Here is a 27,207-nt window from a genome sequence, read left to right on the forward strand (position 1 = left end):
GGGTCAGGGCTGTTTTACTGTCTCACTCATCACCACTCTCCTCCCCAGGCTTCGCATGTGCCCCAGGCTGTCAGTGTTCCTCATAAAACCTGCTGCCCAGAGCTGAGCACAGACCCCGGACAGAGGGATTCGGGCTGTGTCTACCAGGTGCACCCCTTCCAGCCACCTGAACGCACTCTCCCTTCCACGGAGCCCAAAGTTGTTGGCATGCTTTTATTGGCCATATCATGCTTTCGCTGCATCTGAAGCTTGTGCTCGTGACTGTTTTTCACACTGACTGCTGCAAACACAATATCCACCAGCTTGGTTCACCTTTTTTATATTCTAAAACCTAAGTGCACCCCTATAAATTTCTATAGTGTTGTGTTGAGCCCAACATTCACCCCTTAAAATTTTAACCCCTAACTGTGTCATAGGCCTAAGCGCTATGACAGCCACAACTTTGTAGCATTTGTGCAGCAGGCAGTTCTGAATATCCACTGAGTACAAACCGCCGCGGTAGACACAGGCCTTCCTGAACAGGACCTTATTTTTACTTTTTTAAATTTTTTTTAAAGATTTTGTTTACTTATTTTTAGAGAGAGGGGGAGGGAAGGAGAAAGAGAGGAAGAGAAACATCAATGTGTGGTTGCCTCTCAAGCACCCCCTACTGAGGATCTGGCCCACAACCCAGGCATGGGCCCTGACTGGGAATCGAACCGGTGACCCTTTGGTTCGCAGGCCGGCACTCAATCCACTGAGCCACACAGGGCTGAAGAGTACATTTTTAAAAAGCATAGTAGAAAGGTGATGTTCGTCGTACTCAGCTTTGGACTTCTACACTCACATATGAAAGAGGTGAGAGAGGGCATGGACTCCCTGTGGGGCCGGGTGATCAATGAATCATCCACTCAAGGTCTCCCGGAGGATGCCCACCCTCTGCTCAAACTTACTGCTGACCCTAAATGCCATGTCACACCGAGCACTTTCCCTATGACATATTTTCACTTTGCAAAGCACTTTCAACAGGTACCATCTCATTGCATCTTCACAATATCCTTTCACGGTAGAGACTTCTCTACACCTTCTCCACCAGCATGCCAACACTCAAGTCGCTCTGCTGATCGAGCCCTTCTGCAGCTCCCCAGCTCATCAGAAGCAAAAGCTGAAGCCCCTACAATGGCCTGCCAGGCCTGTGACGGCGAGAAGCCATAGAGCGCACAGGAGGAAACAAGGAGCCATGAGCAAGGGTCGGCAGACGTAACAGATTACAAAGTCAGATGACCTGACATGAAATATAAAAGAAATATGCTAGATGCAGTTTTGATTAAGCTTCTTATTCTGTAGATTCACATGCACTGGTACTAAATATGCTTTGCCTATGTCCCCTAATGAGAACATCTTAAAAAAACAACTATAATACAGTATCACGATGTCAGGACGCTGATGTTGATACAACCCACCGATTCTGTTTGGACTTCCCCAGTTTTACTCACACTAATTTGAGGGGGGGGGGGTGCGTGGGTTAAGTTCTACGCAATTTTATCACATGGAGGCTCACATAGGCATCACCTTAACTAACGTCTTTAAAAATAAAGGAGGATACCCAATGTATAAATAAGCAACAGAAATTGACTTTAGAATGACTAAGCAGATATAAAAAAGAAATAGGACTTATAGAGAGGAAAAGTATACTAAGAAAAATTAAAGATTTATTAGTGAGTTCTAAGAGCAAGTTTGCCAAACGGAAGAGTCACCGGAGCGAGGAATCCAGAAATAGTGGCTCCAGATGCGACGCAGAGGGGCAGAGACTGAAAAATTAAAGAAGCTTTAAGAGACGTGTATTGAGTGAGAAGGAATAATGTATATTTAATAGGAAACCCAGAAAGAGATCATGGAAAAATTAGAAAAAATACATTTGAGGCAATGTGACTAATCCCTCCTCAATGACGACAACAGCGTGAGCGCTCAGACTCAGCAACAAACCTCAAAAACGGTAGAGAAAACCCACATCAGAGCGACACGCAGCACTTCAGAACGCCGAAGACAAAGGAGAAATGGAGAGAGAAAGCAGACAAAGGGAAGCAGATACGAACGCATGACAACTAGATGGATAGCTAACTTTTGAACAGTATTAATGGAAGCCAGGCGACTGTCATATAATAAATACAATATATTGATCAGAGAAAGCAAATAGCCTATCTAAAATGGCAGGCCTAGAAAAGTTATCTTTTAAGTTTGGTAAAATAAGAACATTTTTGTAGAGTGGGAATTTAAAAACATATGACTAGAAAACATTTTAATAAAGAAAATTGCAAGAAAGGAAGGGGAGGGAGGAGTGGGGAGAAAGGGGGGAAGAAAGAAAGAGAAAAGTCTTTCGGGTATAAGCAAACAGATCCCAGAAGGAAGATCTAAAATCCCTGAGAGATGGTGGCTCTTAAGCCAGCTACATATTAAAACTGATGTCTGCCTATCTGGGGACAGGTACCTCTACATACATACGCCCCATGGCTCCCAATTGCTCACTGTCCAAATCCACTAGCCCAGCACCTAAAGCCTGCCCGACACAGCGTTTCGAATTTTCTTTCGTACTCTTCCCTAGGAAATGCCCCCTCCTTTCCAGTTGTTCTTCTCATAGTGGCCTGAACGTGCTTGCACACGACTCTCTGAACTTTGGTTCGTATCTTTGCCCTTGCCTAATAAGCTCTTTCTCCCGCTCTTAACTATTCAGGTTTTAAGGAACCTACCTTATATAACACGCTTTCTAAATACTAAGCCCTCAGTTATTTCCCCTTCCTTTCCCTCATCTCCTGAGGTATACAGTCTCTGAAACAACCATTTACAACTAAAGCAAACAAGTATCTGCTATACACCTACTATGAGCAAAGCACTTTGCTAGACGTGTAAGAGCGATCCCTGATACACAGAATAGGATGGTGGTTAATAACACAGACTCTGGGATCAGACTTTAATCCCTGTTTTGCCACTGCATTGAGGATAGTTATTTAACTCTCTAAATCTCCGTTTTCTTTTTCTATAAAATGGAGATAATCAAAATACCTGCTTCCTGGAGCTGTTGTGAGCATTAATGAGATAACTCATTTAATGCAAAGGGCTTTGTTTCATTGGTAAAATTGATAAATGATAGACAGACAGACAGAATTACACAGTAGAAATAGCAAGGTCTGAGGGCTGAGGGAAGGGAAAATACCAGGAATTCCGCCTGCCAGGAGTTTCATCCCAGGCAGTAACGATGAAACAGCTCACTCCCCAGGGTGTGTTGGCGCACCTGAGAGAGGCCTGCCCTGGGAACCCCCGAGTTCTCCCTGCGGTCCTGCTCTGCTGGCCACAGATGCTGGAACGTGACACCGGCCAGAAACCTAAGACTTCTGGCCTGGTGTATAAAAATGAACTGAGTCAATTCACACTGACTATTTCTAGAATTTGAACCAAGATTCCACAAGACACTGAGACAATTAGCCATGAGACGTGAATCGGAAGAGAGGATAAAGCAGGAGTCCCAGCCAGCTGGGTTCAGCTTTACACTCAAGCTGTAAGAGGACGTGAACCAGGAGTGATCTAGCAAACTGAACAAGACGTACCTGGTGCAGGTGCACCAAGATGTGGAGGAGCCTGAGCCTTGGAAAGAAACAGAGAACCCGGACCTGCCTCCATCCCCCGCAGCTCCACCCCCAGGCCCCTACGTAACTGCACAACAAATTCATTGTCTTTAGTTAACTTGAGTGAGTCTGTATTCCCCACAACCACCAAAGCCTAACAATCCTTGTCACCATTTCAAAGAGGCTGTATCTGATTAGAGGGAGCTGCATCCCGTTCTGGGCCGGTTCGCTCTTTCTGTGGATCACTATCTCCCCGGCTCATGAGGATTCATCTGACTTCCTGCCTACTGTAATTGCCTATTTCTCAAATCCTCAAAATTTACTCCATGTTTCATACTTTCAGGGCCATGTGGGAGCTCAGCTACTCAAAACAATGAGATCATGAATAAAATTGTTTGTAGCCTTTCCCGTCCCAGCTGATACACTCACGCCAACATGGTTACCTTCACTTACTCCTGGACATGCAGTGGTACTGCCATAATGAGACAAGTCGGATGGATTAGATTCTGTGTATCCCCTTCTTCAGTACAAAGCAGCCCACCCTACCCCACCCAAACCCTTGCCCAACACTGTCATTCCCCATACGTCATTGATTTCTATTTTGCATATATGTTAATTCATCCTTCCAATGTCACAGGAACTTGGAACAAAGAGCCTCCAGTCTTACGCAAGAGAGACAGATAGCACTGGGTAATCACACGACAGCATGACAGCAAGTACTCGGGCAGGGGTTGGCCAACTCTTACCGGAAAGGGCCAAACTGTAAATATTTTACGGTTTGTGGGCCACTTGTCTCGACTGTAACTACACAGCTCTGCCACATGAAAGCGGCCGTAGACAATGTGTAAACAAGCAGATTCCAATAAAAGTGTATTCCAATAAAATCTTATTTACAAAATCAGGTGGCTAAATTTGGTCCACGGGCCATGGTTTGCCAACCACCATACTCAGGCAAGAACATTCCTTCACTCGACAATTATTTGCTGAACACTTCTTAGTCTACTACTCTTGCTGCTTTAAGCGAGAGGGTAAAATAGTAATCGAAACACACAAAAACCTCTTTTCAGATGAAACTTACATGCTGGTGGAGAAGATGGGACAGGAAGCAAAATTTTGAAAATATGTAGCACATTAAAGGTAAATTCTAAAAAGAGAAATGAAACCGGAAAGCAACCACAAAGCATCAGAGGAGAGTGAGAAATTTTAGATGAGGTCAACCAGGGGAGGCTTTGCTGAAGGCGACTTAGAAGAAGGACTGGAAGGAAGTGGGAAAACTAGCTGTGTAGAAATCTGGAGGAAGAACATTCCAGCAGTGAGAAACTACTAAAAAAGTTCATGTGGTAGGAGTGTGTCTGTCAAGTCGAGAGCAGCGAGCAGGCCAGTGTGGCTGGAATGGAGCAACAAGAAGCACGTGAGGAGGGGAGACCCCAGAACTGACTGGGGCCTATCGGGTGGTGACCCGCAGGTCACAGCAGTACTGTCAGCCTGAGTGAGCTGGGAAGCTGCTGGAGGATCCTTGGCGGAGGGATGAGTTGATCAGAGTTCCACTCTAACAGGATTACTCTGGCTGCTTCACTAAAAACAAACAGGGGGCGGGGGGTGCAAGAGGAAAAGCAGGGAGACCAGCGAGGAGGCCACCGGTACATGTGAGACCACTGATTCCTACATGAGGACAGAAAGGAACGTTCCCAGGATGGAGGAAGTGACATCCTAGCGGAGCCTTAAAGGATACGCAGGAGTCATCCAGATACCAGGCTGGGGAACTCAGGTTCACAGCGGACAGCAGGGCTTCTGGTGAGAAGTCAGGGACACATGGGGGGTCAGGAGACCAAGGGGTCAGCAGCTTCCTCCAGAGGGTGACACCCTGTTGAAAGGAATCCTCAAACACAGCAAAAGCCTGACGTCCAGACTAACTACAGGCTCCGACACCTCACCCACCGACTTCTCCGGGTTAGGGGAAGACCCAGCGGCGAGGCCCCACTCTCACTCCACAGTAACGCATAAACAGGGCTCCTGGAGAAACAGAAAACATCTGTAAGTGGCGGCTGTTTCTTAGGTCCCCAGGCTGAAGCTCGAGGAAGGGATCCCTCAGTGCATCCATCTCAGACAGACAGCACCTGGCCAGGGTACTGGGGCCAGCACCCCAACTCCTAGGAAGAGGCCCAGGTGTCTTGAACTTGGATATATTCAGAGACTAGGGTCTCTCCTAAAAAGTTTCTAGGAGAAAATATTTTTAGCCCAGACACAAAACATGGCTGGCTCATAAGTCTACGTATTTGGCTACAAAATAACCATGAAAAGGAGAAAAACCACCTCTCCCCACTCACCTGGGAAGGCAAGTTCTCTGAGCCAGGTGAACAGAGAGATTGTGGATTTTCTGTACTATGTAATGTGTACCTATTGGGCCTGGGGAGAAATTGGCCTGTTGGAAAAGGAACAGGAGACGCTTCTATCTACAGGCAAACTTTCTGAGCTTACCTGTAAGGTGTTCTCTTATTTCTTATTCTCTGGGCCAGGTGAAATGAGTGAGGAAGCGAGTCTCGTCTCTCTCGAGTTTGCACTGAGGGCGCGCTGGGAAGTGCTGTTGTTCAGTTTTAAAGTTCCGTCTCCATGTCTCGACTCTCTGCCCTGTTCTACCCCTTACACTTATTTTCCCTGCATGTGTTTTTTTTGGCTGCAAAGAACTTTGAATCCCAACTTCAAAAGAAACCTATGATGAAGCCTGGCTGATGTTTCACAGACCCGCCGCTGCAGGGGCCCAGCCCAGCCAGGCCCTTGGCCACATGGTGGAGAGGGTGGGCGAGCAAAGCTCAGCTCCTCCCCAGCGTCCAGGTCTCGGCAGCGCTGGGTTCTCCACCTGTTCCCTTCGGATCCGCGCACATCTGCCCTCCTGCCTCAGGATAACACGTCCTGCAGTGCCCAACTGTGGGTGCAACTCTCTCCATACCCCTCCCAGCCCGTACCTCGAGGACCTTCAGAGGAAAGTGGGCCACGTCAAAGCACAGTTATGCACGGCCGTCCGCTGCCCTCAGATGCCCCAGCAGCAAAACTCAGGGAAGAAAGCAAAGAAGAGACAGTGAGTCACAGGCACACGGCGACTTGAGCCCACCACAGGCTTCTGAAAACACGCAGAGGGCAGCCCCCAGTCGGCCTCACAGCGTGGTCTGACACTCAGTGATGGATGGACGCTTCAAGTGCGCTCGGCCATCTCAGCCGTTTGTGTTTATTTCATGCCTTTCCCCTGCACGATGGCAACAACATGAAATCTGACACCCAGAAACCCAAGCAGGGAGGCCTGCGTGCTGCTCCAGTTCCTCCAGGCGCTGAGCTCCACTCTGATGGGGAAGGAAAGGAAGACCAAGGGATGGAAAGTCGGTTCAGCACCAAAGAACCCCTTGTCTCTGAGACATTGTTTTACAAAGAAAAACAAGACAAACCATTCATGACCAAAAAGAAGCTGACGTCTCCCAGGATCAGGGGAGCCGAGTTTCCCCGAGGGCAGAGAGAGTCCCTTGGCTTGCCTTCCTAGGATGTGTCACAGGTGTGGCCAATGACATTTGTGACGGTCCTCAGGTGGACTCCTGAGGATCCAGCCCTTGGCTGAAGGAATTCCTCAGCCCTTGCAGACCCTCTCTTAGGGCAGCTACTACGGAGAAACAGATATCTGGCCTATGTAGCCTCCCTGCCCACAGTCAAATTCCTCTATCTCAGGAACAATGCCCAACTGGCTGGGTGACACGTCCATAATTTACACCTCCTCTTGACCAGTCCCAAGTCTGAGAAATACTCTCCCTCTGACAGGCGCATCTGGGTTACAGATGTTTGATGCTGGGTTCTTCAGGCTCTCTCCTCCTCTGGGCCTTTGGGAGAGGAGCTTCTTGGGGCTAGATTTCTGGTTTCTTGCTGGGCTGGGAAAGGGGGGATATTGAGTAGGATTGAGAAATGGGGCAGATGGCTCCTATACCAGTCGTTGTAGCTGCATGTTAGTGACCTACCTGTAGGTGTGTCCCCCACCTCCCAACCACCCCCCACTAAGCTGTGACCTCCTGAACGGAAGGGACTCTGTGCCTGGCACACTTGGTTTTCTCCGTAAATATCCGGCACACGTTTGCCGAAGTTGGAGTCCCTCCAGAGTCTCGGTATAATGGAATTGGGAGTTTCAGTGCTGTGATTTAATTGTAGTAACAGGGATGCTGTATATGGGCAGTTTGGCTCAGAGACAACCAATAGCTCCACCACGTCACAGGCCCTCACCGAATTCTAGGTCTGCGTCTCCGTGAACCCAGGGCCCGTTCCCACGATCGGCACAGAAATGCAGTCTACTCTCCACATTGTTCTAGTGCCTCGGCCTGGATCTAAACCCACGGAATGTACATGAAATAACTAACCCTCTCCACTCGTTGTTAGCACTTACTTCTTGTGTTTTTTTTAATTTGTCCCTCCGCTTAGCTTACTGTATCTGGCACAACATGGGAATAATTGTTTTTCAAAATATGGTGCTTGCCAGTAAGAGTTATGAAAAACACTCAATATTTTTAATAACAAAACTCACCACAATGACTACAAGGCAGAGGACGAGGGAAGGAAAAAAATTCCTTAATGAAATAAATATAAGGGATTTAGGAAAGAGAAAACTCTCCACCATCTTCTGCCTTTAGATTTCTTCCTTCCAAAAGAGGAAATTCAGAGATAATTATCCTTGTTAGTTCATCATAAGTATAAATGTAACAGATGCTGCTAACTCTAAACAAGCACTGGACATTTGAGGAAATCCTCCAACATAAAAGACAGACAGGAATTAAGGGAGGGGGAGGAAAGCTGACTACATGTCAACCTGGTATAGTGAACCTAAAAAAATCAGAATGGATCTCATTTTTAGCATCAAATGAGGTTGTATCCTTAAAATAAAAGTAGGTTAATACAGAAAGTCAAAGAAGGTCTTAAATAGATGATTGCTAAAATAAAAAACAATTCAACAGAAGAACTGGAGGATAACCAAAAGAAAAAAATTGAACAAAATAACAAAGAGACCATATGAAAGAAAAAAAAACAGATAAATTCAGCAGATCCATTCTCAGGAGATTCAGGGTAGACCAGAGATCAGAAAAAAAACAACATTTTAAAAACCAAAGTATTAATCTAACAGAACTTGCCAGAGGCGAAGGAGATGAGTGTTGAAACTGAGTGCTCAACAAAAAAGAATAAAAGTCCAATGCTAAAATATATGTCATAATATCCCTAAAATAACAAGGCTAAGCCTGACACTCTAAACAGTTTTTAAAAGAAAAAAAATATTCCACTTCTAAAAAGACATACAATTACCAGAATGGAAGCTAGAGGCAATTAATAAATTTATACAAAAGTTTGAAAGCTGTTTTACAACCCAAAATTTTACACCAAGACAAACTGTCAGTGTTGTGTGAAGGCAAAATAAAAACATTGTGCAAAATCCATTTTAAAAAATCACCTAAAACACCCTTTCTTAGAAAGTTACTTAAGGATGTTTTCTAGAGAAACAAGGTAGTAAATTAAGAGATACTCATGCAATTCAGGACACAGTGGTTCTAATCCAAAAAAAATAAAAGAGCAGCAAAGAGAAGTTCCAGGATGAAAACTGTGCAGCAGAGCTAAAGATTGAAAGTGGAGAGAAAAACAGAATGAATGAGGAGGGAGACTTGAAAAGTATTTTAAAAAAAAAAGACATTCTATTTCTACGGATTAGCTGTTATGATATGACATGCAAAAACAATTGAGGATATCAGAAAAGACTGAAGGAGGGAAGAAGGGAAAGGTTAAGAAGATGGGGAGGGAGGAAAGGAGTAGGGAAAGGGTGGGGAAAAAGCTATGCCAGGGAAGAAGACATAATAACAAAACAATACTTTGTTCTTGAACAACAACAAACAATATTTCATAGTGATGATATTGTAAATATAACTGGTTCAACTAAAAACAGCACAACAGTGATGCTGCAAAGAAGGAGGGGAGAAGCAGGAAACCACGGAAGAGTTCGTCTCGTCTTTATCGTAAGAGCAAATCAATGCGTGACGTTTAAAGTGGATGGATCAAGTAATAGAGTATTTGGAGACACGGAGGTGATTACCGGAAGAGACAGGGAAGACAATTAAATATGGGAGCAAGGCTAGGGAGTGGAGAAGGATGGGGGAAGAGTTCAGTAGGGGACTATCATTCTTCTTTATACCTTTTGATACAATTTGATATTTTTAGCCATGAGCATTTATTACTTTGATTTAAATATTTTTAACTACCAAGAATGTAACTAGCTCCTTTTATTCCACAAAGCAAGTTTTGCATGTAGGGATGAGCAGGTCTGAGACGCTTTTGGGTCCACAGACAGAAAGGGGTGAGTTGCCGTGCCAACTGCAGCAGCAAGTGGAGTGGGGCACAAACACCCAGATGAGGTCTCTGGCCACGGGGACTCAGAGAACAGGGGGCCACACTGAGGAGATACCATGAAAGACCGCTTAATCGGTCAGGGCAGTGAGTGGGCTGGCGTCAGGAATTAGCAGAAAAAAAGAGAACAAGCCAGATTTCCCCATCATTCTGGAGATCCTAAGAGTTGGCAACCACTAGTTATTAGTGAGGTTTAGCTTCTGCTTAAGGTTATCAAAATGTGAAAGCCAAACCCAAACAGAATCTTTCTCATGTGAGTATGCCTGGTAACACGGTCAGTTCCCCACATGTTACTATGTAAACAAAGGCCTCCCCCATCTGCCGGCTCTAATAATGGTAACAGCAACTGCTGTTAGTTTAGGACTAATTTTGTGCGTTGAAAACTGCAGTCACCGAGCACTTTCCTGTGACTCGACTAGTTCATCTGACTCACAGAACAACCCTAGCGTGCCCGTGATCCAAACACTGCGACAGTCGCCCGCCCTGTACACACTTGCACGACATCGAATGAAGCAGTGAGGCGTCTTGAATTCAGCTGTGTCCCCTGAGTCCAAATCTTACACTCAACCCTTGACATCACATGCCTGAACCACTGGCAAACCTATGAACGGGGCTTAACTGACTGCCCGCACGTGAGAGCACCATGAATTACCGTACAAACTGTGGCCAACAAACACAAAGGCAGCCGTCTCAGTAGCAGTGGGAACTGACTTCCGGTCCTCCCGCCTCCCACTGACTCCACAGTTCAGGTGTGAGGGAGCCTTTTCATGATTCGTCCAAAGGTTCCAGTTCTGTAACGGAGAGACCCTGCCCACATGCACAGATTAACAAGTGTACCACCCACCTCTCTCCTTCCTTGTCTCCCTCTAACACTCCCCAACCCTCGCACGGACCGTCCAGTGGAAATCCTCTCGTCGGCTTCTGGCCCATGGCAGACACCCCAGATACACTCATTCATTACGATGAAAATGAGACAAATGGTTAGGAGTGTCTGTGGCTGTTCTAGGCCCTGGGAGCATCAGGATCAACAAGGGCTCTGATTTTGTAGAGCTGGGGGTAGATAAATAAGTGATTGCACAAGAAGAACACCGGAAATAACAGGTATAATAGAGAGAATTACAATTAGTTGATGTAATAATGATTGATCAGCTGATTTACATTGGGAGATCAGGAAAGGCCACTCTAGGAGGTGACATTTAAGTAGATATTGGAATGACAAGAGAAAACCCACCAAGGAAAGTTCAATAAAAAGAGGATTCCGAGATGAATCAGCTAATGCAAGGCCCCAGGGGGAGCGGGAGTGGGCAGAAAAGGGCAGGGAGGCTGTGCAGTGAGGGTGGGAGGGTGTTGGGGGAGGACGCTGGAGGGAAGGTAGGCAGGGGCCTGCCTCTGAGCGAAGCAGAGTCTGCATTCTATTCTAGGCACAGTGGGGAAAAATTTTAAGAAGGGGAACAACAGGATCTGATATACTTTTTACAAAGGCTCCTTCTGGATGTTGTGTGGAGAAGGGAATTTAATGGGGCCGATGAGGAGCCTCCAGTCCTAAAGAAGACGGAGGTAAGACGTACAAGGTCCTGTGTTCGTTCACAAAGCAGGTGAACTGCTCGGCCTGCACCAGAGACCACGCAAGCGCCCGCGAGGCCTCCTCGTGTAGCTTTTTGGGAACCTGACGACAGAAGAGTGCTGAATGCTACCTACCTTGTTTGCTCTCTGTGACAGCCCCCTGGCTTCTTCTTGAGGCTAAGTTGTTTAGGTGCCTCAAGCACCTGGTGCATGGCTTCAAGAGCACTTCACACCACATACATAGCTGTCTGTGACGGCTGTCCCTTGTCCTAGTCGTCTCTGTGTCCCTAGGTACTTATCGCAACACCTACTACTTGACAAAGCACAGTAATGTCTGGAGGACGGACGGATGCACGTTTCATCTGGGGGCCGTGTGAACCCTCTCTTAGTCTCCAGAAGCCGAAAGGATAGAAAGGTGCTACAAATGCACCTCACCAACAGGACTCCCCACACCCCGGTCCCTTACCTCTTGGGCGAGTCAGGGTCGAAGCAGGTCTTATGCACGTCGGCCACCGCGGGGTCACAGCAGTCCCCGTCGTCGAAGTCGTTCAGCATGTTGTTGCACTCCACGTGGCAGAGCCCGTCCCTGCGGTTCCAGGAGTAGCACCGGCCCTGCAGGCGGCAGTCGCCCCCGTCGTAGCCCGTGAGCGGGTGTTCGCACTCAGGGTCGCAGTGGTCGTTGCCAATCTTGCTGGGCTCACAGTTGACGAGCACGACGCGGTGGCGCAGGGTGGAGTTGTGCACCTGGTGGACGCTCAGCTGCCAGGTGATGTTGTAGCGGCTGAAGGCTTCCTGGAGCGCCTCGTGCTGCCGGCGGATCTGCTCGTCACTCACGGTGGGGTTCAGGCCCTCGTCGTCACAGATGTTCACCACTTGGTAGCGGATCACCTTCTCTCCCCTTAGGGGCCAATGCCCGTTGTACTGGGAGATCAGCTCTACATTGTCACACGCCGTCTGCCCGCAAAGTGGGGGCTGCAGAGGTGACAGAATCTCGGGCTCTGGCTCGAAGCCCTGGAGAACCTCAAGCCGTGGGTACTTGTCATCTCTAAAGGGGACCCACTGTTCTTCCAGGGGCTCAAAAGTGGCTGTCAGCATCAGGGTTGTCAATTCGTCCACCCCGCTTGGATGCTGAGGACTGTGCTGGAGGTGGCTTTGCGAGAGGGCCGTTGACCAGAAGACCAGCGTGCCCAGGTGTCCACGGAAATAATGCGCATTCTGAGAGCCATCCCCCCCTAGGAGCAGAGCACGGCATGATGCCATGAATGGGCTGTTCAGGGGACCAGACTGGTCTAGACTGCTAGCCACCTGAGTGCCATCCACATACAGGGCCATCCGCTGTCCGTCGTAAGTGGCTGCCACGTGCGTCCACGTGCCTGGTTGGTAGCGTCTGTGGTCAGTCACGATGGTGGCCCTCTTCACGTGGTCGGTGCGAAGGGAGAAGAAGAAGCGAGCATCTTGCCTTCCTATGTCCTTCCCTGAGCGGATCCCCAGGGCCCAGCCCTTGTCACTGACAGTGTAGGAGCAGTTATCAAACACACCTGGGAAAGAAGGAAGAATCGAGGGAAGAAATGCCAGATACAAAGGGGGATGGAGAGAGGGAGAAGAAAACCCATGTGAATAGCAAGCATGTAGGTTTTTAATAGGAAAAAGTAAGTGATACAAATTCCCCACCTGAGATGCTGTCCAGTACCCCTTATCAAGCCATTCTGGCGACCTCTGTCCCTGACTTGAGGTTCCATTACACGGAACTCATCTTGGTATTTTTATACAAATGTTGCTCATGCTGACATTAATCCATGCCTTCTCTTCCTGGCCCTTGGCCCCTTCCTTGCCCTCGAAGCAACAAGGACAGTCACAGTTTTTACAAAAGACAATAATCTCCTGTCCCCTCAAAAAGTCATTTTCTCCACTGAACATAGAAATGATGATCCTCCTGGGGAGAACAAGGAGCTAATGAATCAGAGAGTCCCATCAGAGAGCAGGTAACAACCCAGACACCATTCCCAGCCTGTGTTCCCTCCAGTGGCCCTCTGAGGCCAAGGACACCTGTCCACAAAGAACAGTGGTTCCCCAGAGTGGGCAAAATGGAACTGCCCCATGGTCCTGGCCTGCAAACTGAGCCAAGTCAGTTATCACGATGACCGTTTTATAAGCCCTGATGCTCACCACAGTGCAGAGCGGAACTTGCCCAGATAGACGAAGACGCTCACTGCCCACTACCTTACCCCCTTGCTCAGTGCAGGCACAAGACTGTTACGTCCAACTGAATAAGCAAAGCAAGGAACACCTGTAGATAACTAGATCATTGATAAGTTGGCAACAGGAAAGAGTAGTTCAGACGCAACATGACCACAGGTAGAAAGGGAACCCTGCCAGCAGTCTGGAGGCCTTAAATGTTTCCACCTTCAGTCATGAGCCCACATTCTCCTCCCAGGAATCCCTTCGAATCACAGCTCCATCCCCCTCACCTGGAGGATGCAAATGGAGAACTCTTCAATTCTCCTCTCCCGTAGGGCTGAATAGCCCGGTCTGCAGTTAGGCTGGAACTGCGGTCTGCTCAGACAAACCCAAATTTGGCCACAAAATGGAATCTATAACTGGGAAGCTCCAAGTTTCACCTCTCACAGGAGGGAAGGGAGAATCCTGCTTGGTCACTTGAAGGGCCGTTGTTCTATTAAACCACAAAGTGTTTGCATTTCATCTCCATTTGGAATCAGTAAATTCGGCTCCTCAAACATTTACTGACCCGCCTGATACAGACGCTCCTCTGGTCTTTGCCCTTGAGAAGTCTCAAGGGGAGGTAAGAAACACGGAAAGTCACCTCAGTACAATGTCAGAACTCAGGTCAAAGGAGACGTAGGTGAGAGAGAACACAGCCGAATCTTAACCCACAAACCAGAGAGGACTTAGGGAGGGGACGAGACCCAAACCTACTCTTGAAGAGTGTATAAAAGCTGGCCAGGCAAAAGAATTACAGAGGATCATTCCCCACAGCGGGGACAGTAGAGACAAAGGTACCTGGGGTAAAACAGGTCAAGGTAGTTCTTGTATAACACAGTAGGGGCTTGGGCTGTATAATGTATGAAACTCATGGAGGTTTTTGTACTGCTGCCAAATGCCTCTGATATCCTGAGAGCACGCAGCATAACTGTAGCATGAAACACCCGTGGTTGTTGGCCTTTCCCTGCACACTTGGTCCAACTGCAATTAAGACATCTGAGGAGCTTTCCAAAGCTTGCAGATGGACAGCTGTGGCACGAGAGACACGTGAACCGCACACGAGGACCCACGCGCTGGTTCAGCAGATATTTATGAAGCAGCACCCGCTGCCAACCTCCACACTTGGTGCTGGGGGTTTCTACAGCGACTCAATGTTTGTTTGAAATCACGGGAAGTTCGGTGCAGTGCAGAAGATGCAGCTTAATAAATAACTGCAATGAAATACGCTCACTGTTCCAAGTATAAGTAGCGATGAGCCTCTTTATTACAATAGGAACATAATGTGGCAGGAACTCTCCCTAAAGTGACTACGTGTCAAGGGTCCAGCACTGAGCCACCCCCTTAGCAGTGATTCCTAGAAACATCCGCCATCCAAACCTGCCCATGACGCTAAGGCTGCCTTGCTTCCTAGTCAGACTGTCTGGGACGGTCAGGGGGGCTGAACCTGAGTATTCCAAGAGATAAGTCTAGACAATCCCAGACCAGAGGTTCTGCCAGGTCACCCAGAAACACTGCTGTAATGTATCTTACCACCTGTGTTTATATAAAATACCCACTTCAGCTGAATCTTCTAAATGGGGAACATATAACTTAAAAGAGATTAAATGTGACTTCAAAATTTACTAGAAAGCTACAGTAATCAAGACAGGGTAGTACCAGTGAAAAAAATCGACAAATAGATCATTGAAACAGAACACAGAGCCCAGAAATAACCCTCATAAACACAGTCCACTGATCTTTGACCAGGAGCAAAGGCAACACAGTAGAGCAAAGACAGTCTGGTCAACGAATGGTGCTGGAGCAACTGAACATTCCCCAGCAAAAAAAAAAAAAAAAAAAAAATCTAGACACAGATCTTATATAAGGTCTGTCTGGAAAAAAGTCCAGCCGTTGTTAATATAATAAGAACTGCTTGTGTGACATCGATGTAACCTGGCAGCCAAGGAGAGTGGACTGGAATGCTCATGCCTGAACAAGGACAACTTCACTGTACTAGTCAGAGGGGATGGTAGATGCCCTTGAGTGAGCACGTGTACCGTGTGGTCATCACATTCAAAATGACTGAGTGAGTAGAGCAACGCATCTCCATTAAATTTTGCGTTAAGCTTGAACATTCCTCCACGGAAACTATTCAGATGATTCAGAAGGTTGCAGCTGTGGGCAACTGATGATTGGCAGCTTCATCACAACAATGCACCTGCTCATGCATCATGTCTCGTGCAGAGTATTTTGGTGAAACATCAAATCACCCGGTGACTCAGCCCCCCTACAGCCCAGATTTGGTGCCCTGTGACTTCTGGCTTTTCCCAAAACTAAAATCGCCTTTGTAAGGGAAGAGATTCCAGACTGTTTATGAGATTCAGGAAAATGCGACGGGGCAGCTGATGGCGACTGGGAGAACTGTGTGAGGTCCCAAGAGGCCTACTTTAAGGGGATTGAGGTGTCATTGTCCTATGTACAATGTTTCTTGTATCTTGTACCTTCTTCAATAAATGTCTCTATCATAGTACATGGCTCGATACTTTCTGGACAGACCTTGCATATTTTACTAGCATTAGCTCAAAATAGATCGTTGACTTCAATGTGAAATGCAAAACTATAAAACTCCCAGAGGACAACATAGGAGAAAACATAGATGACCTTGGATGTGGTTATTCCTGTTTAGATAAAATGGCAACACAATTGAATTTCTAAGCTGGACTTCCTTAACATTAAAAACTGCTCTGCTAAAGACAGTATCAGGAGAACTAGAAGACGAGCCACAGACTGGGAGGAGACACTTGCACAAAACACATCTGATAGAAGACTGGCATCCAAAATACACACAGAACTCTTACAACTCAACAATCAGGAAAAGAAAGGCCCAATGTTAAAGCGGGCCAAAGACTCTAACAGATATTTCACCAAAGAAGACATACGGGGGGCCAGCTGACATGTGAAAAGATGCTCCACATCAAATGTCATCAGGGAAATATGAGAAAAAAGAACAATGAGATACCGCTGCACACCTAAGAGAATGGCCGAAATCCGGAACACTGATGGCACCAGATGCTGGTGAGGATGTGGACCACAGGACTCTCTCTCACTGTGGGTGGGGATGCAAACTAGTCCAGTCATTTTGGAAGACAGTGTGGCAGTTTCTTAAAAAAAAAAACAAACAAAACACTAAACCTCCTCGTACCGTATGATCCAGCAATCCCACTCCTTAGTGTTTACCCAAAGGAGGTGAAAACTCTATCCATGCAAATACCTGCCCGCACACATTTGTAGCGACTTATTCACAGCTGCCAGGTCTTGCGGTGGGTAAGCTGACTGTGGTCCACCCAGACCATGGAATATTACTCAGTGCTAGAGACAAATGAACCATGGAGCCAGGAAAAGACACGAAAGAAACCAATCTGAAGACTGCATACTGTATGACTCCCGCTACATGGAATTCTAAAAGGCAGAACTACGAAGACAATAAAAAGGTCAGTGGTTGCCAGGGGTGTGGGGAGAGAGACGAACAGGCAGAGCACAGAGCATTTGGAGGGCAGTGGAAACAATTTGCGTGATATTATAATGACAGAAATATGCCATTATACTTTTCCAAACCCACAGAACGCACACCACCAAGAGTGGACCCTCGAGCAAACTGTGAACTTTGGGTGATTATGACGCGTCAGCGTAGTTCCATCCTCGGTTAAAAATAAACGTAGCATTCCGGTGAGTGATCTCACTCACAGGGGAGACCACACATGTATAGGGGCAGGGAGCACATGGGAAATGTCTGCACCTTTCTCTCGACTTTAGTGTACAGCTAAAATTGCTCCAAAGTAAAGTCTTGTTTTTTAAAGTGGGGAAAGGTAAATGTTGCCTCCACTCTGGGTATTGAGCCTTAAAATATCTTCCCAAGTGCCCAACATGTCCCTGCGATATAAAATCTTCACCCCAGGTCTGCTCTTCAGCATCCTCCAGCTGCAACCTGGGGTCACAGAGCAGCGTGCACACTAGACCACGTGGGGGGTATTCAGGAGGGCCCCCCACCCCTGCTGTCTGGTCTCCGTAAAGCAGGATCAATATGGACTTTGACTCAAAAGGAAAAGTACCAAGTCCCCACATTTAGGAGACTTCTCCTTCTTCTCCATCTAGCAGAGCGAAGCTGACAAAACCCATGGAGTCCAAGCCAACACTCTCTCCGTGGTCAGACTCAGCTGATGCAACTGAGAGTTTATAACTTTGGATGTACATGCGAGACACATTCTTGGGAGGAACAGAGGGACCAGATCATCAATATGATTTATGAAATCACTCAACACCAAACTGAACTACGAGAGCCCATGGGTTAGAAAAAATCAGATCGGATGATGTAACTCGAAACATGGTGGCGGTGCTGAAGCCAAATATTCGGACCGTGTCATCTCTACGCTTTAAGGATCATTCTTTTAGCTCTTGCTTGGATCTGGCTTCCATCACGCATCAATGTTTACTGAATTTAAAAGTGTTCTAACGCCCCACCTTGTATCTAACCTAAGCTTGGAGAGAAAGGAAACTAAATGGGGCGAGCATTTCTTGTTCATTGTATTCCTGATCTCAACTCCAAAACTCGTGTTTGGAGGAGACCCTGGGTGGCTTCCCAGGGCCATATTCTCGTGTGGGTCTTCAGGAAAAATCCAGTAGAGGAAGTCTCTAGTATTACCAGTGCCAGCGTTTGGAATTAATAGAGTTAATTTCCCTCAGGAGAAAAGCCTTCTCTGAAACTGGGCTACAGTCTCGCTGAGTGATTATGAAAAACCCTAGTAATGATAAACATCACAGCCAGAGTGTTACAGACTGATGGGGCCGTACGTCAGTGTGGCCCCTGGAGAGGAGGAACCCCGCTTCTTGCCACTTCTTGGGCTCTTTCTTTGTACTCGGGAGGTCTGCTGCTTATGCAAAGGAGAAAAAAAAAAAAAAGACTTCAGCTACTTTTGATTAAATATCTTCTGCGCTCCAGACACTGGACAAGTGTCACCCCTGTGAAGTCCTCCCACAAATGTACGAGCTGAATTTTATATCCTCACAGACCGAAACACTGAGCATCACAGAGTTCCAGTAATTCGTCCACACTCTCAATCCACAAAGGGCCAGAAATGGATCAAAATGAGTTCTGTTCAGCCAAAGGGCCCCTGCTCTTTCCACTGCACTAAAACATCTCCGACACTGGAACCTAAGTTGTTAGTTGTTGTTTTGCAGCAAGAACAATGAGGGCTGGTGAGTGCGGCATTGGCGAATTTGCAGAGCACTTCCGGAAGGTGAATGCAACTGACCCTAAAATAACGTACAGGCTGAGAACCCCACCCGGGAAGGATTTGGAGAGAAGGCACCGGCAAGCATAGCGGTTGATGTTTCCAGGGTGGCCAACACCTAAACTGACAGGCTGCCTCCTGAACATTTGACAAAATTTCTGGGTGGCCCCTCAGGGTTTTTGGCAACATGGAACACTTAGTCATCAGTTCTAGAGGACCCCAAGGAGAAGGAGCGCTCTTATCCCAAAGCCAGGACCATGACCAAAGGCGGGAGGGAAGCTAAAGCGAGGAGCACTCAACTGAAACCTCGCTTCCCAGCCAGTGGCGCCCATCCCCAGTTGCTCCTCCCTTGCTCTCTCCCTGGGTCTGTGACCAGCACAGTAGGATCCTGTGTTGGGGGAGGATGAAACAGAAAGGGAAGGGAGAGGGTCCCCACAGGAGCCGCTCCCACTGCTCCACAGGTCCCATCACACTGCTCTGACGGATCGCCTCCCTTTCTCCTCCCTACTGGAAGCTTTGGTCAGCCGCTCTTGAGAGAATGGAGGAGTCCCCTGACCCCAAGACCACGTAGACGGCATCAGTCTTCCACAGCGCTCCTGGCACCACACCGAGCAGAGAAGTTTATTCACCCCACTAGTTACATAAGTCAGTATAAAGTGAGAAAAAGAAAAAAAGAATCTTCTCAGAACTGTGGGGAATCAACCTGTCCTTGGCATGCTTATTTTATGGTAACAACAAAAGAGGAGAAAGAATCATCACATACTCTTTCTTCCTCAAAGCAGAGGAGCATTTGTGTTCCGAGAACATTATGTGAACTTATTTCAGAGTGGTGAAATAAACAGAAAAGACAAAAAATTTGTCCCTGTCTCAGAGGCTATGTAGGCCCAATGCCAAGAGAGATTCAGTGAGACTTCATTCCGCCCAGTTATGCCTCCCCGATCAAAACGCTGCTCCGTGGTCCACACACCACTTTCCTGGCACCAAGACTCCCAACTCGGTCTCAGCCTTTGTCTGAAATACCTCCCACCGATGGGCTGGCCCTTCAAACGTCAGCTGAAGTTTTGCCTTGTCCTTGAAACCTTTCTGGGCCGCCCTAGTCAAGGTGGACTTTGCAGCATGCTGACCCTCGCAGTATGGCTGCCATCTCTGTACCCAGCCACGCCATTTGAGAGTCCCTTGGTGGCAAAGGCCTGCCTCAGGCAGCTGTGAATTTCCCACACAATCAAGGGAGGACCAAGTTCTAGCTCCTGCCTCACATCCACCCTGCCCCTGATGTCACACTGAGCCATGACACTCTTGACTCCCAGAAGGCGCACTTCCCACCAGTCTCGGGGGAACCCCAAAAGCCCGGCAGCTGCACCTGGCCAAGCACTCTCTGCTGTGCAGCTGCAGGTGCTTGGCCTTTCCATGACGTAAGATGCACACTTCTCCAGCCGTCACCTAGTAAGTGGCTTCCTTCTGGACCCGACACCCTCGGGTTACAGCACATGTGGTAAGACTTACTGAGCTTCCCTCGGGCAAAGTGCCATTCTGGAGGGAACATCTACCCATGGCAGGGTCCCACAGAGAGGACCATTTAACAACAGGCCGAGGTGGCAGAAGATAAGGCTGAGGTCTGGACAGAAATGCTGTCCTGGACGTAGACACGGCCATGGGGCCTCACTTCCAGGAAAGCACCCCCAGCCAAGTTCTCTGCACCTCTGGGAGGACTAGCATCGGGCGTGACAGGCCTGCTTCTCCAGAACGCCCATCCCTTCCAGGAAGGTGAGGTCCTCTTCAGCAAAACAGAGGAGTCACGCACAGTGGCGTCAGCTCGGGTAACTGAAACAACATGCTGTGTGGTGGAAGTTTGTTTTTAGGAGGAAAACGAGCTAAAAACAGGGCCAGGTTAGGTCATGACCATAAATCAACCTGCTGCAAGGCAAGGTCCTTTCCCAGGATGTTGCGCCTGGGGCCTCCCCACATGCGGTGGGTCTGCTGCCTTCTGCAGAACTACTTACCCAACACCCTGCCCCCCCACAGAGAGCACCCGGGGAACAAAGGGACCGAGGAGGAGGAGCTGGGCCATCCATCAAAGACCCGACCTGGCAGAGAGGAGGGCTGTGTCAGCAGGCGGAGTGGGAGAGAGTGAACAAAGACGGCCAGGGAGCAGCTTTCAGCTGGGCCAGATAACCCTCCTTCAAGACAGGATTAGGCTCGGCCTTTTATCTGTGAGCCCCAGCTTTGACAGATGAGAGCGGCGCAGAGCTCCTGGGAGGCTTCACGAGCATCTTCCCCGCACATTTTTCAACCTCTCCTCGAGGGGTGCCCTCCCTGGTTGGCATGCTCCCATCATGCGCAGGAATGACAGGACTCAGCACGGGGACTTCCCTGGCCTTTGGGGGGCCACCATGCCGAGGGTGGGAGTCAGCGAGGAGGATCTGCAGGGGAGGTGAGGGCAGGGAAACTCAGATGGGTGAGCCCTCAGCTCTGCCATGGACCTGGAATAAGTTGGGGGCAGCGGGGGCCTCGTCCCTAAGGAAGCTTCCTTGATCATCGCAGCAAAAAGCCACAAGGCTTTAGGCATTCATTACTTACTGCCCAGGCGGTCAGCTGTTTTCGTTTTTTGTCTTTTGCTGAGAAAGTAATCCATGTGGGCCAGAAAAAAATGACCTGGCTAGCCCACCTGGCATTCTAGCGTGCCTTCCAGAGACTGGACAAGGCCTTCAGCGGCCCCGGGAGGATCTCCCGGGACAACCCTGCCTCATTCCCAGACTCTCCGAGACCTTGATCCAGACCCACAAGTGGCCGAGTGGAGCCAGCGCAGCAGCCAGCTGAGGACGAAAAGCTGGTTACTACTACTCCAGCTCACTGGCAGGCTGAGGAATAAGATCCCTTAGGTCAACCAAACTTGATACATCTACAACCGTGAGCAACATGGAGCAATTCTCTTTACCTTACTTTCCTCTCCCGTAACGTGGAGATTATAGCCCCTAATTTACAGGGTTTGGAGAAGATTAAATTAACTCACACATGTAAAAAATAAATAAAAACAGTGCTTAGCACACATAAGCACTGATATTGTTACTTATTGCGAATACTATCATCAGTTTGACGTATATAGACCTTGTCTCTTCAAGTGCATTATAAACTCCTTGAGAGCAGGGAAGCCCGTCTTAAACTTCCCCCCACTCTCATCGTAACAAGACCGATGTCGTGTGTATGGTTAGAATGGTAACTCACTAATGAATTACATCCACAAGAGGCAGTTAGCAGAGCTGCCGAGAGTCACCTCCCAACAGGACCATCTAAAGACTCCATCCCTCTAACAGAAGACCGCCACCCCCCGCCCCCACTCTACTCACTCCCCACAGCCAGGGCAGTTCCTGACCACAGAGCTCCCTGCAGGAATGGGCTGTTTTCACCTCTCCCTACAAAGGATCTAGAAGAATCAAGGGCAGTTCGACCTCTTTCACCTCCCCCCCAGTTCTGAGCGATGCCCCCTCGAGCTGTATTTTGCACTCCATCCCCAGGAGGGAGGGAGGGACAGAGGGACAGGGGAGGGGGGAGTGTCCTAAGTAATTGGGAACATGTGGATTTCTGAGAACAAGCAATATGAGATTTCCTAAGCATTCAAGAAGCTCTGAGGGTCCCATGACCCTGGAACTCAACAAACAGCCCCTCCACGCCCAGTGGGTAAACACCTGTGGTCTCGCAGAGGGAGCATCGGGGTGTAAGAGGGGTGGGCTGGGCTGCTACCCTTCAGCAGTGCTGAGTTGCTGCCCATGGGCTACTCTCTCAGCCTGACCTCCCACTTCAACAGAAATGGGAAAGTTTGTCCCTGGAACTCCAGCAACACAACAGGAAGGACAGAAACCCCCAAACGCAGAACGTAGGTTGTACAGAAGCCAGCAGAACGGCGTGAAGCCCCACACCTTAGACAGCCTGGCGCGCTTTGCATATCGTAACCTTGGTAAGACCCCTCGGTGCCCAGCACAAGCTGGCCCTGGGAGACATGGGCCCCTCCTCCGCAACCCCCCTCCCCTAGCAAGGTCCCTCTGAGAACTCACTCTTATAGCTCCAGCTAAGCAACACCCACGCCAATTTCCTGTTTGTTCCTTCCCTCCACCAAGTAAATAGTTTTGAGAGCCCTCTCAGAGGTTTGCTTTGGCACTCCTCTCACCAGGTGCCATTTGCAGAATCCATGCCACCCAAAGGAGTGCCGAGACAGAGTCCACTGTCCCCTTCATGGGGCAGAGGCCCTGCCGGGGCGGGGCAGATTTAAAAGACGTGTGACCAGTCAGCTGAGGTTAGATGTTTGCACATCAGGTTTGCTTCACGCACAACTCCGTATGACTTTCAGAGCATCAGTGCTCGTGCGGCGTGTCTCCTATTCACTCGGGGAGCGTGCCCTGCCTCCGTTTACTTAACTGTATCTGAACATTCGGCCTCTACCATGTGGTCACGAGTAACCCAGGGGAATGCAGACTGCTTTCTAGGATACCCAGCGAGCACATGGACCTAAACGCCACGCCCGTCTGAAAGTCTGAGGAGAAAGCAGAGAACACGGGGAGTCTGTTCTCAACTTGAGTGCAGGGGAGTCTTCAGAGCCCAGTGTTCAAAGAGGGCCCTTGGAGCTGACCTCTGAGTGGGAACAACCAAGAACGAGAAAACAGGTGATCTCATTAACTGACTTCTCGGGTTACGTGAGGACTATCATCATAATTTTTTTTACTTTCTTATTGAAAATCTTTCTAAAAGGTTTTCTGTTGCTTTCCACTAAGAGACTTACATTAACCGAGGCAACCTGAAGTGTTGAAATAACACCAGATTGGGAACCAAGAACCTGGGGATGTGGCCCCAGCCTGTTGCTACGTGATGCCTCGAAGGTGCCTTTCCCTCTCGGAGCCTCAGAGTCCTGCCTGTGAAGGAGAGGCCGGGCTGGGTGGTCACCACCGTCCCCAGATTCTGTGCCTGGAGTCTCCAGTCTCATCCTGAAGGACCTAAAGGTCCTCATCCTTCTGACCACTTCTTGCTGGGACACATCCTGTGATAGTGGCGGCAGAAGGTGGAAAGGACTGAGCTGAACCCCACCTCCATGGACAGGTTTTATTTCTACTGGACCTCTCTTCTGACTTCATTGTTAATCCTGTGCCTCTATGTCCTAAAAGGGGGAACAACTAACTTTAGGGTGAGTTGAGGATGCTGGCTAGTTGGAATCCAGGGCATTGAGGTTTCACTACAAATAATCCAACGTTCCATCATATCACACGGTCACACAAGCACATCCGTGCAGGAGGGCGAAGGAAAGAGAGCGCCCACGGGCTGGAGCGGGTAGGGGCGGCCCTGGGGAAGAGGGATGTGACCGCCCGGGCCTGCTTGGCTGGCAGTGACTTGAAGGCACGGCGCTGGGTCCTTTTTCTGCCACCACATCACCTCGGAACAATGAAAAAGGCAACTAGCACTGACTGAGCCCACACTGTGCACCAGGCACAGCTCTGAGCCTGTGACGTCTATGAACTCACAGCAATCACAGCAATTCTACTGGACAGAAGGGACCCTCACTCACTCCAGCTTCACAGACGAGGGGACTTTACCTTGCCACGTTCACACAGCTAGGAGAGGGCTTAAGCCCAGAACATCTGGCTCCAGATCCTGAATCCCTAGCCACTACATTAAGAAAAAAAAATAGATGAATAAAGAGAAAAGGGCAGAACAGTTAAGGTGAGGAGACAGATTGTACAGAGGCCAGGAGCTGGTAATAGGTGGGTCAGGTGGAGCGGAGAGAAGTCAGGGAAGTCTTTCCCTGGCTTGATAAGGCAGTTGACTCTGGGGAGTCAGGAGAGGTCAAGTTCTACGGGTAGGAAGGGACCAGATTATCCTCCATCCATTTATTCAACCCAAAGTACCTACTCCAGTCCAAGCCCTACCCTGGGTGCTAAGGTTACACATAGATGACTGGGATCCAGCTAAGCCCCCAGAAGCCTGCAGGCAATCTGAAGTCCCCAACTGCTAAGCTTGAGGAACTTGAACTTGAACCACCAACAGCTAGAGAAAAGGAAGGAGGCAGTCTAGTGGGAGACAGGGCCCCGAAAAGAGATGGTAACAGAAGCACAGGGAAGAGGAGGGCAAGCAGTTGCCTTTCTCTGTCCTGCCCAGCTTTCTGCAGCCCGACATACAGCAAGCCTTTCCTAAATCCCAGACCTCACTTCGGAAAGGGAACCAGAGTGGGCAGGGCCTCCTCCTTAAGTCCCGTCCTCTGCCACGGCTGGTCCTGGCCAAGGCCAGGCCAATGACACCCTGCACTCTGTGCAAAGGCCCAGTAAGACTGCCACACCCAGGGAGGGAATCGTGCCCAAGATTACCTCCACTCTCAGGATGCATGCCACAAGACGGGTTAGGAGGGTATTTTATTGTGCAATTACTTCAAATAGCTGATGTGCCCTGACACAAACAATGTCTAAAACAGATCTCTGCTGTGGTTAGTGTTTATTACTATTCTGCATAAAGTTGGACTTTATTTCAAAAATAGATCTTGAATACCTCCTCTGCGTTCAATAAACATCTGTGGAATAATTGAATTAGTAAGTGAGCAGACTAAAAAATAAATTGAGCCAGGTACTGCCTGTAAGTGTTTTATGTTAATAGAATTCCATCCTCCCAAAAAAGCATTTGGTGATAACGTCAGAACTTGCGAAGAGCACAGAAAGCACCAAAGGACCAAAGCCTCTTCCTCAGACTGGTCAGCCCACTCCGCCCCGGCACGCTCTCCTCTTTATCCTCCCTCCCACCCACAGAAACCACGTGAGCAAGCGCCCGAAACACAGCAAGAGTTCTAGGGGGAGAATGGAAAGAGTCAATATGTACGAACCCGAAGCAGCAAATAAACTGAATGATTTCTGAAAGTTTAAAAACCACCACAGTTAAACCAGGCTGCGATTCCACTCCATTTTTCCAGGAGACCAGTTCCTGGAGGCGAGTGGTCAACTGTAGGCAGATGTGGGCGGTCGAGGTGGAAGGTGACTGTTGGTCCTTCTGTTGGTACTGAGTGGATCGCAAACCTCATGGAAGCCAGCTTCCAAACCGTCGGGGCTGAAAGATCACACGTCTCTCTGTGCCTGCTTCCAAAGAGAAGAATTCACTTCTGAGTCTGTCAGACTGAGTCTTCCCCTTTGTTGGTTCACGCACCCATTCATCTCTTATCAAATAGGTACTAGACAAGTTTTATGTGCAGAGGGCGCACTGCGTGCCGTGGGTGCAGCAATAACTAAGTCCAGCCCTGACCTCAAGCAGCTCCCAGCCCCATGTAACCTAGAAACGAAAGGGCGTGGCAGTAGGGCCATGCCTATTTGGTTAACATCAGCCCCCAGCTCCCCAAGACAAAGTCAGGTGAGAGTGAGGGTGAGTGCCCTATGTGCCCCAACAAGGCTGAGGACAGGGCACAGGGGAACCGTCGAAGAACAAGCCCACCTCAGTGAGACCAGGGAGAGCTCCTGGAAGAGGTGTCAGTTAAACAATAGCCCTGGAGTGACAACAGTAAGTTAGGTTTGGGGGAGGAGTTGCCTGATAGGAGAAAAAAGTGCAAAGGGCAGAGGTCAGAGGCCTGGAAAGACAGAAACTCCTGCTAGTAGTTTGGTCACTGGAAGTTGAATAAGAGTGGGCGTGCGTGTGTGCATAAGTGTAAGCAAGTGGGGTCTGAGTGTGTATGAGCATGCAGAGACACACACATGTGCACACACGCGTACGTGTGGGTGAGTGTGTATCTACCCTGGAGGGCAGTGATCGGCCAGAGGAGCTAAGCAGGGGTGCCTACGGCCTCCTAAGGAAGCGGAACTCTATCCTGAGCGCTCAGCAGGGCCGTCCAAGGGTTTTCGGCAGGAAGGCGACCTGAACTGCTTTGTATTGGAGAACATTCCCTTCGGTGCAGTCGGCCAGCTGGAGGAGAAAGTGGTCCCTCAGCGGAGAGACCACTCGAATCCATGTGGCCAAAGCTTCCCTGTGCTGGGCTGGAGGGCACAGGGGAAGCAGGACTGAGAAGGGTATTTTTGAGACAGGGAGGGGTCCTTCTCAGCTCACTGCTGGGGCCCTGAGAGTGAGAGATGGCTCCGCATGCTGGAAAGAGCACTCAGGTGCAAGTCTCGTGGCCGCCTGAACTCGCCGTGCGACCC

General features: G+C 48.9%; 1 protein-coding gene across 1 annotated transcript in view; it reads right to left on the reverse strand.

The window, feature by feature from the left end:
• The window catches only part of PAPPA2 (pappalysin 2), a 207,889-nt gene that overhangs the window by 168,998 nt on the left and 11,684 nt on the right, over positions 1 to 27,207 (reverse strand). Inside the window, exon 4 of the mRNA XM_024551729.3 lies at positions 12,040 to 13,111. Coding sequence (XP_024407497.2) covers positions 12,040 to 13,111 — 1,072 coding nt within the window. The remainder of the gene's footprint in view (positions 1 to 12,039; positions 13,112 to 27,207) is intronic.

The sequence above is a fragment of the Desmodus rotundus genome, chromosome 12 (genome assembly GCF_022682495.2).
Source record: "Desmodus rotundus isolate HL8 chromosome 12, HLdesRot8A.1, whole genome shotgun sequence".
NCBI classification, from domain to species: Eukaryota; Metazoa; Chordata; class Mammalia; order Chiroptera; family Phyllostomidae; genus Desmodus; species Desmodus rotundus.